Below are 17,670 nucleotides of genomic sequence, written 5' to 3'. Positions count from 1 at the left end.
AGTAGTCTTGGTGTATCCAATGTGATATAAAAAGTAGAGTCTGTGTATCCCATGTGAGTCTGGGTGTATCCCATGTGATGTATACAGTAGAGTCTCAGTGTATCCCATGTGAACTATACAGTAGAGTCAGGGTGTATGCCATGTGATGTGTACAGTAGTCTGTGTCCTGTGTGATGTATACAGTAGTCTCGGTGTGTCCCATGTGATGTAAAAAGTAGTCTCAGTGTATCCCATGTGAGTCTCGGTGTATCCCATGTGATATATACAGTAGAGTCTCAGTGTATCCCATCTGATGTTTACAGTAGAGTTTGGGTGTATCCCATGTGAGCTATACAGTAGTCTCGGTGTGTCCTATGTGATGTATGCAATATATGATGTATATGATGAATAAAGGAAGCAGTGATTTACACTATATACTCAAACGATCTCTGCGCTGTATGGTGGCTCAGTGGTTAGCACAGTATGGTGGTTCAGTGGTTAGCACAGTACGGTGGCTCAGTGGTTAGCACTGTATCCGTGCAGCACTGGGATCGTGGGTTGAAATCTCACTATGAACAACATCTGTCAGTAGTTTTATGTTAGTCCCGTATTAGTCAGGAAACCACGGTATCCACACAAACTCCTAGGAAGACAAAATAAAAAGTATGAGAAAGTTTTCTAAAATATTTAAATCCTAGAAAATATAAAACTTAAAATCATCCTCAATTTTCTAGTTGTAACATCTAGAAATAAAAAAAGTAAGCATACTTGGTATGCTGCATCCATAAAACTCCGGTCTGCTAAAATATTGAGTTACTTGAACTATACACTGAGGGCTGAAATGCAGATTTGCTGGTTTTCAGTCACTGCACCTCCTGAAAAAGGCAGTAAAAAAGTTTGATACCCCAAAATGGTATCAAAGAAAACTACTTCTTAGCTAGCATAATAACATCCCCTCATAGCGCTCCATTGGAGGAAAAATAAAAAAAACTCAGTAAATGGCAACACATTTTTTTTTTCGTACAAATTTCAGACTTTTTTTTTTGCTACTAGAATATTTTCAAACTATACAGGTTTGGGATTATCATAATCGTCCGGACTTAGAAACTAATATTATACCACACAATGTTCATCTTAAAAACAATGGCGGAATTACAGTTTCTTCACAATTTCAATCACCTTAGAATGTCTTTTACTGTTTGTCAGTACATAGTACGATAAGTCATTCCAAATACAAGTCATTCCTCAAAAAGCAAGGTTCTCATGTGGTACATCAGCTGGAAAATACAAGGTATGGCTCGTGTAAGGAGGGGAGGGAAAACATGTAGAATGATTGCTGATACAAGCAAGACTTCCTGTAATAATTGAAGTCCATTCATGTATATTATGTTTATATCGCTCGCCTGTAAAGTGTGAGGAAACCATTCCTTACAGAAATGAGCATCCTCTATCCTAGAATATACTTGCCTTTCCATTTTCAGGTTTCTGAGTACACTGTGCGTAGGCAGAAAGCTGCCAATCAGTGGTGTGAGCGGGGTTATACAGAGCTCAGCAGAGAACTGCTAGATCTGCAGCCCAGTAAGTAACACATCACTGGAATCAGGGTCTTGGCTCCCACATCCTGCTGCTTCTAGATAGGGTAGAAAAACCCAGTGGCAGATTTGTGCCATTGCATGTGCTCTATTGTTGGTCTTGCTACCGGAAGCTTAGTTTAGTAATACGCATGTGCAAAAGTCAATTTTATACTATGCATGTGCCAAAATGTTACCATGACCTTGCATCGGGGGTCTGTGCAGACTAAATAGAGCACGGGTGTCAAAGACCAAATTGATAGGATGGATGGACGTTCATGGATTGGTGGTGGTACCTGCCAATCAGATGTAATGGAGGAAGGACTAGCGAGCGATGCGCCTATTGGCTACAGAGAGGGGTGAAATGAATGACACAGCCAGATCATTGCTAGTGCGGAAGCATTATATGTTGTCCTTTTCTTATGCAGATGACCCCTGGAGAGCTGAAATTTTCTGCCCATGTGGAATCTGTTCTGAATCGCGTTCCACAGCCAGAGTATCGCCAGCTCCTCGTGGAAGCCATATTGGTTCTAACGATCCTCGCAGATGTAGAAATCAAGAGTGTGGGTGGCATCATCCATGTGGAGAAGATCGTGCACACTGCTAATGAGCTGTTCTGTCAGGAGCAGGTACTGAACGTCTTTCTCATTTATGACAGGTCACAGACAGATGGGGCCCGTGGCTTTGCTGTAGTTGTACCTCTTTACCAGCGTTATGAGTGCCCAGACCAGCTTGGTGTGATGAGCCCATAAGACACTTACAGGCGTGCCGTTTGTCATTCTACCACTTCTTATACCTTCCCCAGCTGCCTGCATCATTGACACCACTTGCAATTTGCTCAAGAGCAGGGATGAGTACCCTGCTGGATGCAGTGGCCATAACTTTATCAGCCAATTTCCCTCTTTTTAGTTCCAACCATGAACTACTGATCTGCTATTAGAGTCAAGGAAGGAGGAGACTAAACATGGGAGAGAGCTAGCACATGAAAAGAAGTGACTCGGCACGATCATTACAAAGGGGTTAGGGGCTGAACAATGTGGTCTGACATGTAAGCCAAAAACCCGGTGGTGCTTGGCTAAAAGTACCAAGCGGGAAAGATCAAGTAATATGTCTGAAGCCGAAAAGTTGAGCGGCACTCGCCTTTTAGGACAAATCAGATATTCTTTATTCAAATCTTTTAAAACATTGCAGTATGGAGAGGGATAGCGGGTGCAGCCATGCAGGCGACGGCCATTTTGCATCGGAGTATGCTTCCACGGGTCAACCAAACCATAGACGTCCATAAACTAAGTTATTGGGTAATTATGAGACGTGACACAGGGAAAAGTATTGAACACGTTACTGAAATTTAATTAATACTTCTACAAAAGCCTTTGTTGGTGATGAAGCTTTAAGACTCCTCCTGTATGGAGAAACTAGTTTCAGGCATTGCTCAGGTGGGATTTGGGCTCATTCTTCCACACACACACTCTTCAAATCCTGAAGCTCCCGTGGTTTCTGCTATGAACTTGGAGCTTTAGTTCCTTCCATACATCTTCTAGCAGATTTATTTTCTTTTTCTGAAACAACTGAGAGTTTCTTTGGCTGTGCATTTGGGATCATTGACTTGTTCAATATACTGATGTGAGTATATGTGTGTATGTGTATAAAATATATATATATATATATATATATATATATATATATATATATATATATATATATATATATATATACAGTCAAAATTGTTGGTACCCCTCGTGTAATGACAAAAACCCACAATGGTCGCAGAACTACCTTTAATCTCACAAAAGTAATAATAAACAGAAATTCTATGAAAATGAACAAATGAAAGTCAGACATTGCTTTTCAACCATGCTTCCACAGAATTTAAAAAAAAAAAATAGGCCTGGACAGAAATGATGGTACCCCTGAAAATAATGTGACAAAAGGGACATGTTAAATCAAGGTGTGGGCCTGTATCGAGAGCTACAGATAACTTACTGTGCTGTTTGGTGACGGACAAACATGTTAAAGGTAAAAGTTATTATAAGACCATCTCCAAGCAGCTTGATGTTCCTGTGAGTGCAGTTGCACATATTATTCAGAAATTTAAGATCCATGGGACTGTAGCCAACATCCCTTGACGTGGCCACAGGAGGAAAATTGATGTCAAATCAAAGAGACGGATAATAGGAATGATAACAAAAGAGCCCAGAAAAACTTCTAAACAGATTAAAGGTGAACTTCAAGCTCATGGAACATCAGTGTCAGATCACACCATCCATCATTGTATGAGCCAAAGTGGATTTCATTGGAGACAACCAAGGAGGACACCATTGTTGAAAAAAAATCATAAAAAGCCAGACTGGAATTTGCCAAACTACATGTTCAGATTCTTTGGAGTAAATTCATGGACTTCAGTGCGCTGCTAGACAAATTCACTTATCCAGGTTATGAGAAAGATTAACCATTTATTTCCCCTGATGAAGAAGTGGTATACACTTTGAATCGTGTTGGGAAATAAACGGTTAATCTTCCTCATAACCTGGATAAGTGAATTTGTCTAGCAGCGCACTGAAGTCCATGAATTTACTCCAAAGAATCTGAAGTTTTACGGTCACAGAGTTGACCTTTGGACGTGCAGCAAGCTGACTACGGATCTTATATGCCTGAACCTCTCCTGAAAAGGGTGAGTAGATTCTAATTTATTCTTCTAACAATAACCCGGATAAGACCCTATTGCGCTTTTTGTTCCTTTAGTTTGATTCCAAGCTACATGTTGACAAGCCACAGAGCTTCTGGGAGAATGTCCTGTGGACAGATGAGACAAAAATGGAACTTTTTGGCAAGGCACATCAGCTCTATGTTCACAGACGGAAAAATGAAGCATATCAAGAAAAGAACACTGTCCCTACAGTGAAACATGGAGGAGGCTCTGTTATGTTCTGGTGCTGCTTTGCTGCATCTGGCACCAGGGTGTCAAGAATCTGTGCAGGGTACTATGAAATCTCAAGACTATCAAGGGATTCTTGAGAGAAATGTGCTGCCCAGTGCATTTTATTTATTTATTTTTTTTAATTCTTTGGAAGCGTGACTTTCATTTGCTCATTTTCATAGATTTTTGATTCATTATTACTTTTGTTAGATTCAAGTTATTTCAGTCACCATTCTGGGTTTTTCTGTCATTACATGAGGGGTACCAACAATTTTGACCACGTGTGTGTGTGTGTGTGTGTATGTGTATATATATATATATATATATATATATATATATATATATATATATATATATATTAGATAGAGAGATAGATAAAATATATATATATATCTCTCTATCTAATATATAAAGCTCAAAGTGTGTGTGTCCGGGATAGGGATCCGCACCGTCACAGCTACAGCCACAAAATTTGGCACAGTCACACGTCTGGACCCAGAGAGCGTCCTAAGCTATGTTGTGAGGTGAAATTTTAACCCCGCGTGTTCCAATTCAGCAAACAAATTTGCCCCGTCTACATACTGGGGAAAAAGTGTGTGTGCGTCAAGCCCCGCCCCTCATTATGATGTCATAATGCCCCTATTTGCATACTGGGGAAACTGTGCGTATCAAGCCCCGCCCCTCATTTTGATGTCACAATGGTTGCCATGGCGACGCCAATGTCATCATAGGCTGCAAGCCCTGCCGCTGCTCATTATGATGTCATAATGGTTGACTATGGGATGGAGGATGGGCACTGGACTATGGGATGGAGGATATGTATGACGGGTATATGGGCACGGGACTATGGGATGGAGGATATGTATGATGGGTATATGGGCACGGGACTATGGGATGGCGGATATGTATGACGGGTATATGGGCACGGGACTATGGGATGGCGGATATGTGTGATTGGTATATGTGCACGGGACTATGGGATGGAGGATATGTATGACGGGTATATGGGCACGGGACTATGGGATGGCGGATATGCGTGACAGGTATATGGGCACGGGACTATGGGATGGCGGATATGTATGATGGGTATATAGGCACGGGATTATGGGATGGAGGATATATATGATGGGTATATGGGCATGGGACTATGAGATGAAGGATGTATGATGGGTATATGGGCACTCGACTATGGGATGGAGGATATGTATGATGGGTATATGGGCACGGGACTATGGGATGGAGGATAATTATAATTTGCCATAACTAACCACAGTTAGTTACTATGCCCGGGCAACGCCGGGCTCTTCAGAGAGATATATAGTATACTGTATGTGTGTGTGTAAAAAAAAAAATATATATATATATATATATATATATATATATATATATATATATATATATATATATATATATATATATATAATTTTACACAATACAACAGGTGTAGTAAGTCGTTGAAGTGTAAAGGAAATTATGCAGGGCTTTCTAAATATTTCAGAAATGTGAATCTGAAAATTGTGATGTGCATTTGTATTCAGCCCCCTGTACCTAACTGACCACTCGCCTCCAGAATTCACTTAATTAGTAAGTTTAGTCCACTTGTCTGTATTTATTCTCTGTATAACCACAGCTATTCTGTGAAGGCCTTTGTTTGAGGATATCAAGGATCAAACCTCACCATGAAAGCCAAGGAGCCCACCAGACAGGACTGGGATAAAGTTGTGGTGAAGAGTAAAGCAGGGTTAGGTTCTAAAACAAAAAATAGCTGTGTTTTGAATTGCTCAGTCACATTACAGACCAAAATCCCATTGAAAATATTTGGTAAGACATTAAAATTATTGTTCACAGATGTCTCCATCCAATCTCACTGAGTGAGTGTTAAAAGAAGAGGAGGCCCAAAGTCACCTGTTTATTAGTATTTATTTTCCTCACTAATATAGGGCCATTAATTCCTCATCGCTGTACATACATTATCGGCACTGTCCCCATTGGGGCTCACAATCTACATTCCCTATCAGTCTGAGGTGTGGTAGGAAACCCACACACACATGGGGAGAACATACAAACTGTGAGTTAAACCCGGGACCCCAGAATTGCAAAGCAACAGCGCTAACCACTGAGCCACCGTACTGACCACAAAAGACTGCAGCAGTAACTGCAGTGAAGGGTGCTTACAAATGACCTCACAATTTCCAGATCTATAGTTCTAAAATAATTAGAAACTGTGTCATTTCCTTTACACTTCACAAATACTTGCTGGTTAGTGTTGGTGTCACATAAAATACATTTAATCTTATGGCTATAATGTGACAAAATGTGTTTTCCGGGTATGAATATTTTTATAAGGCACTGTATATATGTGTGTAAATGAGAAAAGAACAGCAGCCATTCATGCGCTGACACTCCTGCTCATTCGCTGCTGTTTGACTGTTTTCTATCACTGATGAAACCATGATGTTAGGGAGTCGCACATGGGCGGCCGAGCAGCAGCTCATAAGTGTGAATCCTTTCTCCACCGCATAACAAGAAATAAAGAGCACGTTCCCCATAACTGCTTATCAGTAGCACATTAGAGAGGACTTCCCACCACATTTTTCATGTTGAACTGAGCACATGATATAATGGTTTCATATGCTCATTGTTTTTTGTTTTTTTTTGCCTCTCTATTCTAAAGATATTTGCAATCAAAGTATTTGGCACCTAATGAGTTAATTACTCTGTCGCCTAATTGGGGGACACAGAACCGTGGGTGTTATGCTGCTGTCCACTAGGAGGCGACACTATGCATAATCTGAAAAAGATTAACTTTGGCTCCTCCTCTGCAGTATACACCCCTGGACGGCGTCAGCCTTCTCCAGTTTTTGCTTAGTGTCGCAAGGAGGCACACCTTTTTTCTTCCGTTTTTTTCCTTTTTTCGTCCGGAAATACAGATGAAGAAAAGAGGGTCTCCAGCGAGACTCCCGGCATGGCTCCCTCCTCGGTCCCCTGTTAGGGGTACCCGGTTGAGGTCGAGGTGGCTATTCCCCATGTCGCTCCCTCCCCAGTCCCTCGGGTCCTGGTTCGAGGTCGAGACCCCCCTCCTTCCCCAACCCCTTTAAGGGGTCTGGGTTGAGGTTGAGGCGAGGATGAAGACCCCCTGACGGTGACAGACGCACCCTCCCTAATCCCCCTCAGGGGGCATTAGGTTGAGACGCCTCAGGTAGGGTCGGCGATCAGGCAGCATTCCGCAGCTTCTAGGGACCCCAGGCCGGCTGAGGGATCCTGTTGGGGCCGGGGGAGGGTGCGGACTGGATGGCACAGCAGAGACGGGGCTTTTTCTGCGTCCCTGTCTCTGCAGCAGCAGCTCCATAGCGCTTCAGGGGCCCCCCATACAGAAACCGCTACCCCTGCTACCCCCACCGCTATCCAGTCGACCATTCTGGGGGGGGTCTGGTACAAATCCGCCCCCCCCCCCCCCCCCGGACTACCGCGCCGCTCTGGAGCCCTCCTGGGCATCAGGCCTCTAATTTAGACCGCGGCTTCGGCCTAGCCGAAGCCGCCGCCTTTTCCCTGCCCCCGGATGACCAAAATGACACACTGGAGTGTCATAGAAGGGGCGGATTGAGGCAGAAAGGGGGCGTTTTTACACAGCCCAGCGCGCCCTTTTCAGCTCTCCGCCCCCTCCTCCCTCTCCTCAGAGTCCCGGTGGCCATTTTTTCTGGATGAGATCCAGGAGAGGAGCATCACAGCGGTCTCCGGGGGGCACAGAACTGGGATCTGTCGGCGCTGGACCTAGGGGCACACCGGTGGGGTAAGCTCACAGCTGGGTTCTCATTACTCAGCTGTGAATCTATACTTCCTATAAGGCTCTCTGTGGGTTCCCTCTGCGTAGCCACCCCTGTACGATCCCTTATAGCCAGCCTCTGTGCACTATGCCGGGCTCAAGGAAGAGAACCAGGCAGGAATGTTTCTATGCATTCTGCACAGCCTGCAAAGCCACGCTCCCTAGTGGCAGCACGTATCCGCACTGCCGGGACTGAATCCAGAACTCTGGGTCAGAACCCCAGGGAGTCCCTACTGACGCTTCAGTGTCACAGGCCACACCGGAATGGGCAACTCAGATGTCTCAGTCCATGACACAGTCCATAGACAACCTAACTGCTACATTGCTGCAAGCTCTGCAGAGTCGGGCCCCGGCTATGGACGGTACACAGCAAACGGACAGCTTGTCTCAGGAACATGCTTCCGACTCTCACAGACGTAAGCGGACCCACAGGTCTCGATCACCTGAGTCGCACTATAGCACAAGGTCGTCCCCCTCCAGGGAGAGACAGCGTCATTCCAGGTCTCCTGGGCAGTCCCCTGCCACAGACAGACAGTGCAATTTACCACAGGGATCCCCCACCACAGAAGACCCCCGCCCCAGGTCGCCCTCCAGGGATCACCTTAGCGAGGCACAGGATTCGGAGGGCATCTGTGACTCCGACTCAGATAACGAAACGGACAGGTCCGTGGTACCTTCTCCCCCTAGCAATACAGCGCTAGTTGAGGACATAATTTCTGCCATTCATCGGGTGCTAAAAATTCCAGAGTCGGCCCCGGAAGTCCCAGAACATAGGTGGTTTCTGAACACTTTCGAAGCAAATCCTAAGGTCTTCCCTAATCACCATGAGTTTGAGAAAATACTTACCAAACAGTTTGCGCAGCCTGAGAAAAAATTTGCTAATCGCAAATATTTGGAAGCGAAGTACCCCTTCCCACAGAAAGACACCAAACAATGGACAGATCCACCTGAAGTGGACCCTCCGGTTTCTAGGCTAGCAGCGCAGACTTTACTCTCTCTGCCGGATAGCTCAACCCTCAGGGACGCAGCAGACCGGCAAGTAGAACGCATGGCTCGTTCTATTTTCGAAGCGGCAGGCGCCTCTCTGGGCCCTGCGTTTGCTTCAGTTTGGGCAGCCAAGGCCATTCTGGCTTGGGCCAAAAAACTACAGGAGGGTCTTCAGGCTTCAAATCCTGAGCTCTCGGACCAAGCGGTCCAGATAGCAGTGGTAGCAGACTACATGATTCATGCAGCCCTGGATTCCGCCAGAGGTGTAGCGGGAATAGCATCAAACGCCATCACGATCCGACGCATCCTCTGGCTGCGAGAATGGAAAGCGGATGCGGCCTCAAAGAAGTCCCTCACGCGACTTCCGTATTTTACTGGAAGACTTTTCGGCGAAAAGTTGGACACCATGATAGCCAATGCCACTGGGGGTAAGAGTACTTCTCTCCCTCAACTAAAACCGAAACGCACGTTTAAACGAAGAAACCAGACGCGATTCCGATCCTTTCGGAATTCCTCGGGCTGGTCCGTTTCGCGCCCAGTGCAAAACCGTAACCGTTCTCCACGCAGGGACAACCCACGGACGCAGCAGCGACCGGACAGGGCTTGGCAGTCGAAAGCAGGCCAAGCGAAACCCAAGGGAGGAAAACCTCAGAACTTCGCTTCATCGTGACTCGCGACCTCCGGAAGACACCCCACCAGTAGGCGGCCGACTTTTACTCTTTCAGCAAGTCTGGCTGCCTATTACAGAAGACAGGTGGGTCAGGGAAATAGTGTCTTCTGGATACAAGATAGAGTTCACTTCCGTTCCACCGAACCGGTTCTTCCTTTCTATTCCTCCAACACCACCAGAAAAGGCTTGTGCTTTCCACCAAGCGGTTTCCTCTCTCCTTCAATCAGGAGTTGTGGTGCCGGTTCCCGCGAACGAGAGATTCCGAGGATTCTACTCAAATTTGTTCGTAGTCCCCAAGAAAGGAGGCGGCGTCCGACCCATACTGGAACTAAAACAGCTCAACAATTACGTACGGGTCCGTCATTTCCGCATGGAGTCCCTCCGGTCCATCATTGCATCCATGGACCAGGGAGAATACCTCGCCTCCATAGACATACAGGATGCGTATCTCCACATACCAATTGCTCCCGCCCACCAAAGGTTTCTCAGGTTCGCGGTCAACCAAAACCACTACCAGTTTGTCGCCCTTCCGTTCGGACTCGCCACGGCTCCAAGAACGTTCACCAAAGTCATGGCGGCCACCATGGACGTCCTGCACTCAAGAGGCATTCTAGTCGTCCCGTACCTGAACGACCACCTCATCAAGTCTCCCACTTTCAAAGACTGCGAGGTCAGTGTCTCAATCACACTAGACACGGAGTCGCCTGGGATGGCTAGTCAACCTACAGAAATCGTCGACTATCCCAACTCGGACTCTAACATTCCTGGGAATGGTATTCGACACCGCCAGGGGCCTGGTGCTCCTTCCCAAGGACAAGACACTGGCCATCCGTCTGGGAGTTCGCACACTCCTTCGCAGTCCTCCTCGATCTCTCCGGTTTGCCATGAGAGTCCTCGGCCGGATGGCAGCAGCAATAGAGGCAGTGCCATTTGCCCAGTTTCACCTCAGGGTCCTTCAACTAGCCATACTCAGATCTTGGGACAGGAACCCCTTCTCCCTCGACAGGAAGTTCAGGTTGACGTCATCAACCAGGAGGTCCCTGCATTGGTGGCTCAAACCAACCTCGCTTACACGAGGGAAGCCATTCCTCTCAGGACAATGGAAGATCCTGACTACCGATGCAAGCCTGACAGGCTGGGGGGCGGGGGAACCTACATCACAGGGCACAGGGCAAGCGGTCACCGAGGGAAGTGACATTGCCCATCAATGTTCTGGAAATCAGGGCCATTCTCTTGGCACTGAGAGCCTTTCATCACTTGCTTGCAGCCTCGCACATACGGATACAGTCGGACAATGCCACGGCTGTGGCATATGTGAACCACCAAGGCGGGACCCGCAGCGCCCAGGCGATGAGAGAAGTGGCTCATATCCTCCGCTGGGCGGAAGACACGAGGTCGGTACTTTCTGCGGTACACATTCCGGGTGTAGAAAACTGGGAAGCCGACTTCCTCAGCAGGCAAGGAATGGACTCGGGGGAGTGGTCCCTCCATCCCGAGATTTTTTGCCAGATCTGTCAACGCTGGGGAACCCCGGAGGTGGACCTAATGGCATCCCATCTCAATACCAAGGTCCCCAATTTCATGGCCAGGACACACGACCCGCGGTCGCTCGGAGCGGATGCCCTGGTCCAGGACTGGTCCCAGTTCCGACTCCTGTACATTTTTCCACCCCTCCCCCTAATCGCCAGGGTCGTGAAGAAGATCAAGCAAGAGGGAGTTCTGACCATCCTCATCGCGCCAGACTGGCCCAGACGTACATGGTACGCCGACATCGTCCAACTTACAGCAGACGCCCCCTGGCGTCTACCCGACCGTCACGACCTTCTGTCTCAAGGTCCGTTCTTCCACCAGAATTTAGGGGCTCTCAATTTGACGGCATGGCCCTTGAAACCTGGATTCTAACCCAGGCAGGTTTTTCACCGGCAGTCATTGCAACTATGATCAGGGCAAGGAAGCCGGCCTCCGCCAAGCTCTATTATCGTACCTGGAGAGCTTTCTTTTCTTGGTGCGAATCTCATGGACAAGTCCCACTCCCTTATTCCCTCCCGAAGGTACTAGGTTTTCTTCAATCGGGCCTAGATGCCAAGCTATCCCTAAGTTCGCTTAAGAGTCAGGTGTCGGCGCTTTCAGTCCTTTTTCAAAAGCGCATTGCTATTAAACCGCAAGTAAGGACTTTCATCCAGGGAGTTTCCCGATTGGTTCCTCCCTACAAACGTCCGCTGGATACGTGGGACCTCAATCTGGTCCTGACAGCATTGCAAGCTCCACCCTTCGAACCTCTTAGAGGAGTTCCACTCTCCATTCTGTCTCAGAAAGTGGTTTTTCTAGTGGCGATCACCTCGTTACGCAGAGTGTCGGAATTGTCAGCACTTTCCTGCAGACGGCCTTTCCTAGCCTTTCACCAGGACAAGGTGGTTCTCCGCACGGTACCATCCTTCCTTCCGAAGGTTGTGTCCATCTTTCACCTCAATGAGGAGATTTCACTGCCATCCCTTTGCCCGGTTCCGGTTCATAGAGTGGAGAAGGCTCTGCATACGCTTGACCTCGTCAGAGCATTGCGGATTTACGTGTCCAGGACTGCACCTTTCCGGAAATCTGATTCCCTCTTCATTCTTCCGGAAGGTAGTCGCAAGGGGCTGCCGGCTTCCAAGGCTACCCTTGCCAGGTGGATCAAGTCCACCATACATGAGGCCTACCGACTTAACAGTTCCCCTCTTCCGGCCGGTATCACGGCACACTCTACACGGGCAGTAGGGGCCTCCTGGGCCATTCGGCATCAGGCTTCGGCACAACAAGTGTGTAAGGCGGCCACTTGGACTAGCCTACACACGTTTACGAAACACTACAGGGGGGACACAGCTCCCACCCTGTTGCCCTTACGGGCCGTTGTTTACTGTTGAGTTCTCATATTGTTCTTTGAGCTCGTACATAGTAGCCGCCTTACAGGCATGGTTATGTTATTTGGTTACGTTCCTCCTTATGCTTTGGCACAAAACTGGAGAAGGCTGACGCCGTCCAGGGGTGTATACTGCAGAGGAGGAGCCAAAGTTAATCTTTTTCAGATTATGCATAGTGTCGCCTCCTAGTGGACAGCAGCATAACACCCACGGTTCTATGTCCCCCAATTAAAGACTATGAGAAAGAGATTTTACGGTGAGTACACAAAAATCTCCTTTTTCATTACGTCCCAGTGAATAACATTAGGTAGTTTTTTTTAATGAGGAGTGTACTTCTTCCCTCACCATATGACATTGACCAATCAAAAGCAGGCAGCAACACACAGGAGACTGAAGAACACGACCCCCAATGACTTAGAGCAGGTTTCTCACAGTGTAAGATGTAATTACACAGCCTCGTCTCCCAGTCTAACCTCGAGCATGATTAGGAAGTGCTGGGAGCAAAACACATTGCTAATATTTTTCAGATAAGGACCCATCATTCCTTATGGGAGGTGGGGCAGCACAGTTGAGTTTAGCTGTGTTACATTATAAACCCTTGTAATCAGGTCTCCTCCTCTCATAGCATTGTCATCTCTGCTGTACTGCCTCTACCCCCTCACAGCCTGTCTTGAGGTGTAAGTAATCACTCTCATCTCTTTTGTACTCAGGGCAATGTGTAATCGCTATGCAGAGAAATCTGGACTTTTTGTCATTCTATATCTAACATAGAAGTGGGCTACTAATTTGTAAGATATATGATGACAGCCGCTCTGCACTCACTACAGAGCAATTACATGTTGCTGTGAACAAAACGGACATAAGTGTGATTACTGAAAACATTGAGTCCTCGCAGGCAGTGTAGGGGTCGGGGGAGTATAGCAGAGGGTGCAACAGTTTAGAAGGGTTTGTAATGTAACACAGTTAAACTTAGCTGTGCCTCTCCACCATCCATCCTGATTAGCTGGACCTTACCTGAAAGTTAGTCATCTGTGCTCTACTGCCAACACTTTCTAATCATGCACTGACCAGGGGATCAGACTTGTCTGTCATTACATCTCTCACATTGAAAATCCTGCTCGGAGGCATTGTGGGTTTATTCCCTTGAGTGGTGATGCCTGCTTATGATTGGTCAAAATCATACAGAGGAAGAACACGCCCCCAGTGAAAACTGTCTGGTAACACTTGGAAGTAAAGAAAATTAAGTCATTTGTTGCCAAATACTTTTATTGCTATTATCTCTACAACAAAGAGGCAAAATGGAAAAAATAAAGCTTTATTCTGCTCTGCATTATTCTATCGTGAGTCCAATTCAGCATGAAAAAATTTCTGGAAAGTTCTCCTTTAAAGTGATAGACCATTGGAATCAAGGTGTCAGTCACTACTTTATGCTTCCCTTAGTTAAGAAGTGAGGGTGTAATCACAGAGGACAAGGTTTCTTTAAATTCCCATGATCTAATTTTATTTTTGACTGACTTATAAAACTGGTTTTTCTGAAAACACTAAATGATATCCTCTAAAGTCATCCACAAGGATTGTTCTACTTGCTGGACATTACATCTTGGTTTCCTGTTTCCTTGTTTGCAGAGAGCGCTTGGTGCGGATGATGCAATGTTGAAATTCGATCCTGAAACTGGAATTTGTTCCTTGCTGTACGACAGTGCGCCCAGTGGACGATTTGGCACCATGACTTACCTTTCCAAATCAGTGGCAATAACACTACAGGATTCCCTCCCGCACGGGGGATGCACCATGCAGTGACCCCATGTCGCATCGTTACAGGGCGGATGACCCAGTAATAGACTGTATCTGGACTCAACGTATTGCAGCACACAGCGTGACAGTTGTCATTATTTCTTTTATATGTGCCAAAAAGCATGTTTCTGAATCACAAGTCCTATAAAATGTTTACAGTTTATGTACGATAGAAGATGGTGTATATGGCTCTCAAATTCTAGTTTAAGCTCTAGTTAGGCTTCTGTTTTGTCACGGGGAATTATCCAGCTGGTCTAAATGCCTTACAGTGAACTAGCAGTGTTTTGTAGTTATGCTGGATGGAGTACTGCTGCAGGTCATGGCAACATGCAACGAATGCAAACAGTAAAAAGCGAGCACAAGTCTAACCACATCCTTGTCTGATAAAGCGCAGTAATAAGCGAGCACGAGTCTGACCACAACCTTGTCTGATAAAGCGCAGTAATAAGCATGCATGAGTCTGACCGCAGCCTTCTGTGATAAAACGTAGTAATAAGCGAGTACGAGTCTGACAGCAACCTTGTCTGATAAAATGCAGTAATAAGCTAATACCAGTCTGACCGCAGCCTTGTCTGATAAAACGCAGTAATAAGCTAATACCAGTCTGACCGTAGCCTTGTCTGATAAAACGCAGTAATAAGCGAGCACGAGTCTGACCACAGCCTTGTCTGATAAAACGCAGTAATAAGCGAGCACGAGTCTGACCACAGCCTTGTCTGATAAAACGCAGTAATAAGCGAGCACGAGTCTGACCACAGCCTTGTCTGATAAAACGCAGTAATAAGCGAGCACGAGTCTGACCGCAGCCTTGTCTGATAAAACGCAGTAATAAGCGAGCACGAGTCTGACCACAGCCTTGTCTGATAAAACGCAGTAATAAGCGAGCACGAGTCTGACCACAGCCTTGTCTGATAAAACGCAGTAATAAGCGAGCACGAGTCTGACCGCAGCCTTGTGTGATAAAACGCTTACCTTATACTACTGCCCATGCACTAATAAAGGCATGATGTCACTTTCAGTATATTTTTAAAGGGGTTTTCCACTGGTATGTCCTTGATCACTTATCCTGGGGGAAAGTCATCACAATCAGTTTGGTGGGGGTCTGACACGCCGCATTTCCACCTAACAGCTGTTGTAGATCCCTATGTCCAGGACTTCAATAAAATAGTGCTGGAGGCGGCTCATGTGCCCATCATGATTTTGGCCGAGTGAAAAATTCAACTGAGCCGAAATCTCAATCTTCGCATGCACCGCCTCCGGCGCCATTTTATTGAAGTCCTGGACACGAGTCACACTATGCACGTGTCACCCACACAACGATGACAACGGGAATTTAAAAAAAGAGGCAGGTCACTAAATAATCAGTGGCCTGTACAAGAAGCAGAGGAGACTGGTGGGGGGCCAAGAACCAGAAGACGACCCCACCTCCACGCCCCGAATGACAGAAGACGTCATTTTATGAAAACTTCATATGATGAGTATTCAGCAGCCACTAATCAGATCCCTTCACATCAGATGTCAGATTAGTCAGCATCACAGCACCATTATGGCTGTGCCTTTAGTGTGTAGGGCTAAATCCTGCTGACAGGTTCTCTTTAAAGGACCTGTCCATGCTCCTTACTTTTCTGTTTTAGTAAATGCACAATATTCCCAATTTGATTGGTAACATCCAGTTCTTAATTTATTAATCCATTTAGAGGAATAAAACAGGACATCAGTTGACTTTAAAGTGTCTGTCAGCAGGATTGTGCTCAGTAACTACAGACAGTGTCAGGTCGGCGCTGTTATACTGACTACAATGATACCTGGTGATGAAATCTGTCTTGTGGTTGTTGTGTAATCTGTATTTTCAGTTTTCAGGTAATGATATGCTTGTGCTCCAGGGCGGCCTGTGGGTGCAGCTGTGGGGGTCTTCATGTGATGCTCTGATTAGGTATTAACCAGTATGGCTTCTGACAGGTCACTGATCCCTCACTGACCTGTCCCCTATTTTACAATATATTATTGAATATATTGGAAAAAAAAATCACCTCCAGCAGGCAGGTGATGGCGCTGCAGCCTGATCACATGTGTAATGTGCAGGTAATTAAATTTTTTTATGGCATACATTAATTCATAAAAAAAAATCAGTCTGAAAACTCCTCCAAGATGGCACCGCCTGTGCAGTAGCAGCTATCAGATCGCCAGCTGCATTTTCAGACTGTTTTTTTTTTGTTTGTTATGAATTAATGTATACTATAAAAAAAAAATAATTACCTGCCTATTACCCATGTGATCAGGCTGCAGCGCAGGCGCCACTGCTGCAGGTGATATATAGAAAAAAAATCAAATAAATAATATTCATCATGTAAAATAGGAGGCGAATCAGTGACCTGTCAGCAGTATGAATACCTAATCAGAGCACCACATGAAGACCCCCACACACAGACTGCCCACAGCCCCCCCCCACACCCCATCCACAAGCTACCCATAGCCCGCCCACAGGCCACCACGGAGCACGAGCATATCATTAACTCAAAACTGAAAATAAAGATTACACAACAACCACAAGACGGATTTCATCACCAGCTATCGGTGTAATCAGTATAATGGCACCGACCTGACACTGTCTGTAGGTTACTGAGCACAATCCTGCTGACAGGGGCACTTTTAGAATAAAAGTTTCAAAATCGTTACTTTGTGGACAATGCAATTATTTAGTAACATAAAAGAATCAAGACATGAGAATGAATTTGCGGTTACATTGCATCTAGATTGATTCAGCCTCAAGTTTATTTTAATGGCGTCTTACAAAAGTTTTCAGATGTTGACGACCTCTCTGGCTTCATTTGTGCCTGGTGTACTACTGATTGATTATTGTGTTAGTAGGTGTATAGTGTGCACCTCTTATTGTAATGTAACAAAATTAAAGGCTTATTCTAAAGTTCTCTTGAGCCGCTTGCAGCCTCCGTCTCCTTCATTGTTTCTGGCCGGGCAGGCTCTCCTCCATGAGAGACCGTTCTGGCGAGAAAGAGCTGTACTATTAGGCCACA

The 17,670-nt window shown here is 46.0% G+C and overlaps 1 protein-coding gene across 3 annotated transcripts in view; it reads left to right on the top strand.

Moving 5' to 3' along the window:
• The window catches only part of PHKA1 (phosphorylase kinase regulatory subunit alpha 1), a 187,818-nt gene extending 173,005 nt beyond the window's left edge, over nucleotides 1-14,813 (top strand). For all 3 annotated transcript variants that reach the window (XM_073558789.1, XM_073558788.1, XM_073558790.1), the window contains 2 exons: nucleotides 1,979-2,179; nucleotides 14,471-14,813. In XM_073558789.1, coding sequence (XP_073414890.1) covers nucleotides 1,979-2,179; nucleotides 14,471-14,644 — 375 coding nt within the window. In that variant the 3' untranslated portion in view covers nucleotides 14,645-14,813. The remainder of the gene's footprint in view (nucleotides 1-1,978; nucleotides 2,180-14,470) is intronic.
• Nucleotides 14,814-17,670: the final 2,857 nt, after the last annotated feature.

Source organism: Dendrobates tinctorius, unplaced genomic scaffold, assembly GCF_039654945.1.
Source record: "Dendrobates tinctorius isolate UK_male_01 unplaced genomic scaffold, ASM3965494v1 ptg000258l, whole genome shotgun sequence".
Classification (NCBI taxonomy): Eukaryota; Metazoa; Chordata; class Amphibia; order Anura; family Dendrobatidae; genus Dendrobates; species Dendrobates tinctorius.
The sequence above is the reverse complement of the archived record's forward strand: the minus strand, read 5'-3'. Positions and strand labels throughout refer to the sequence as shown.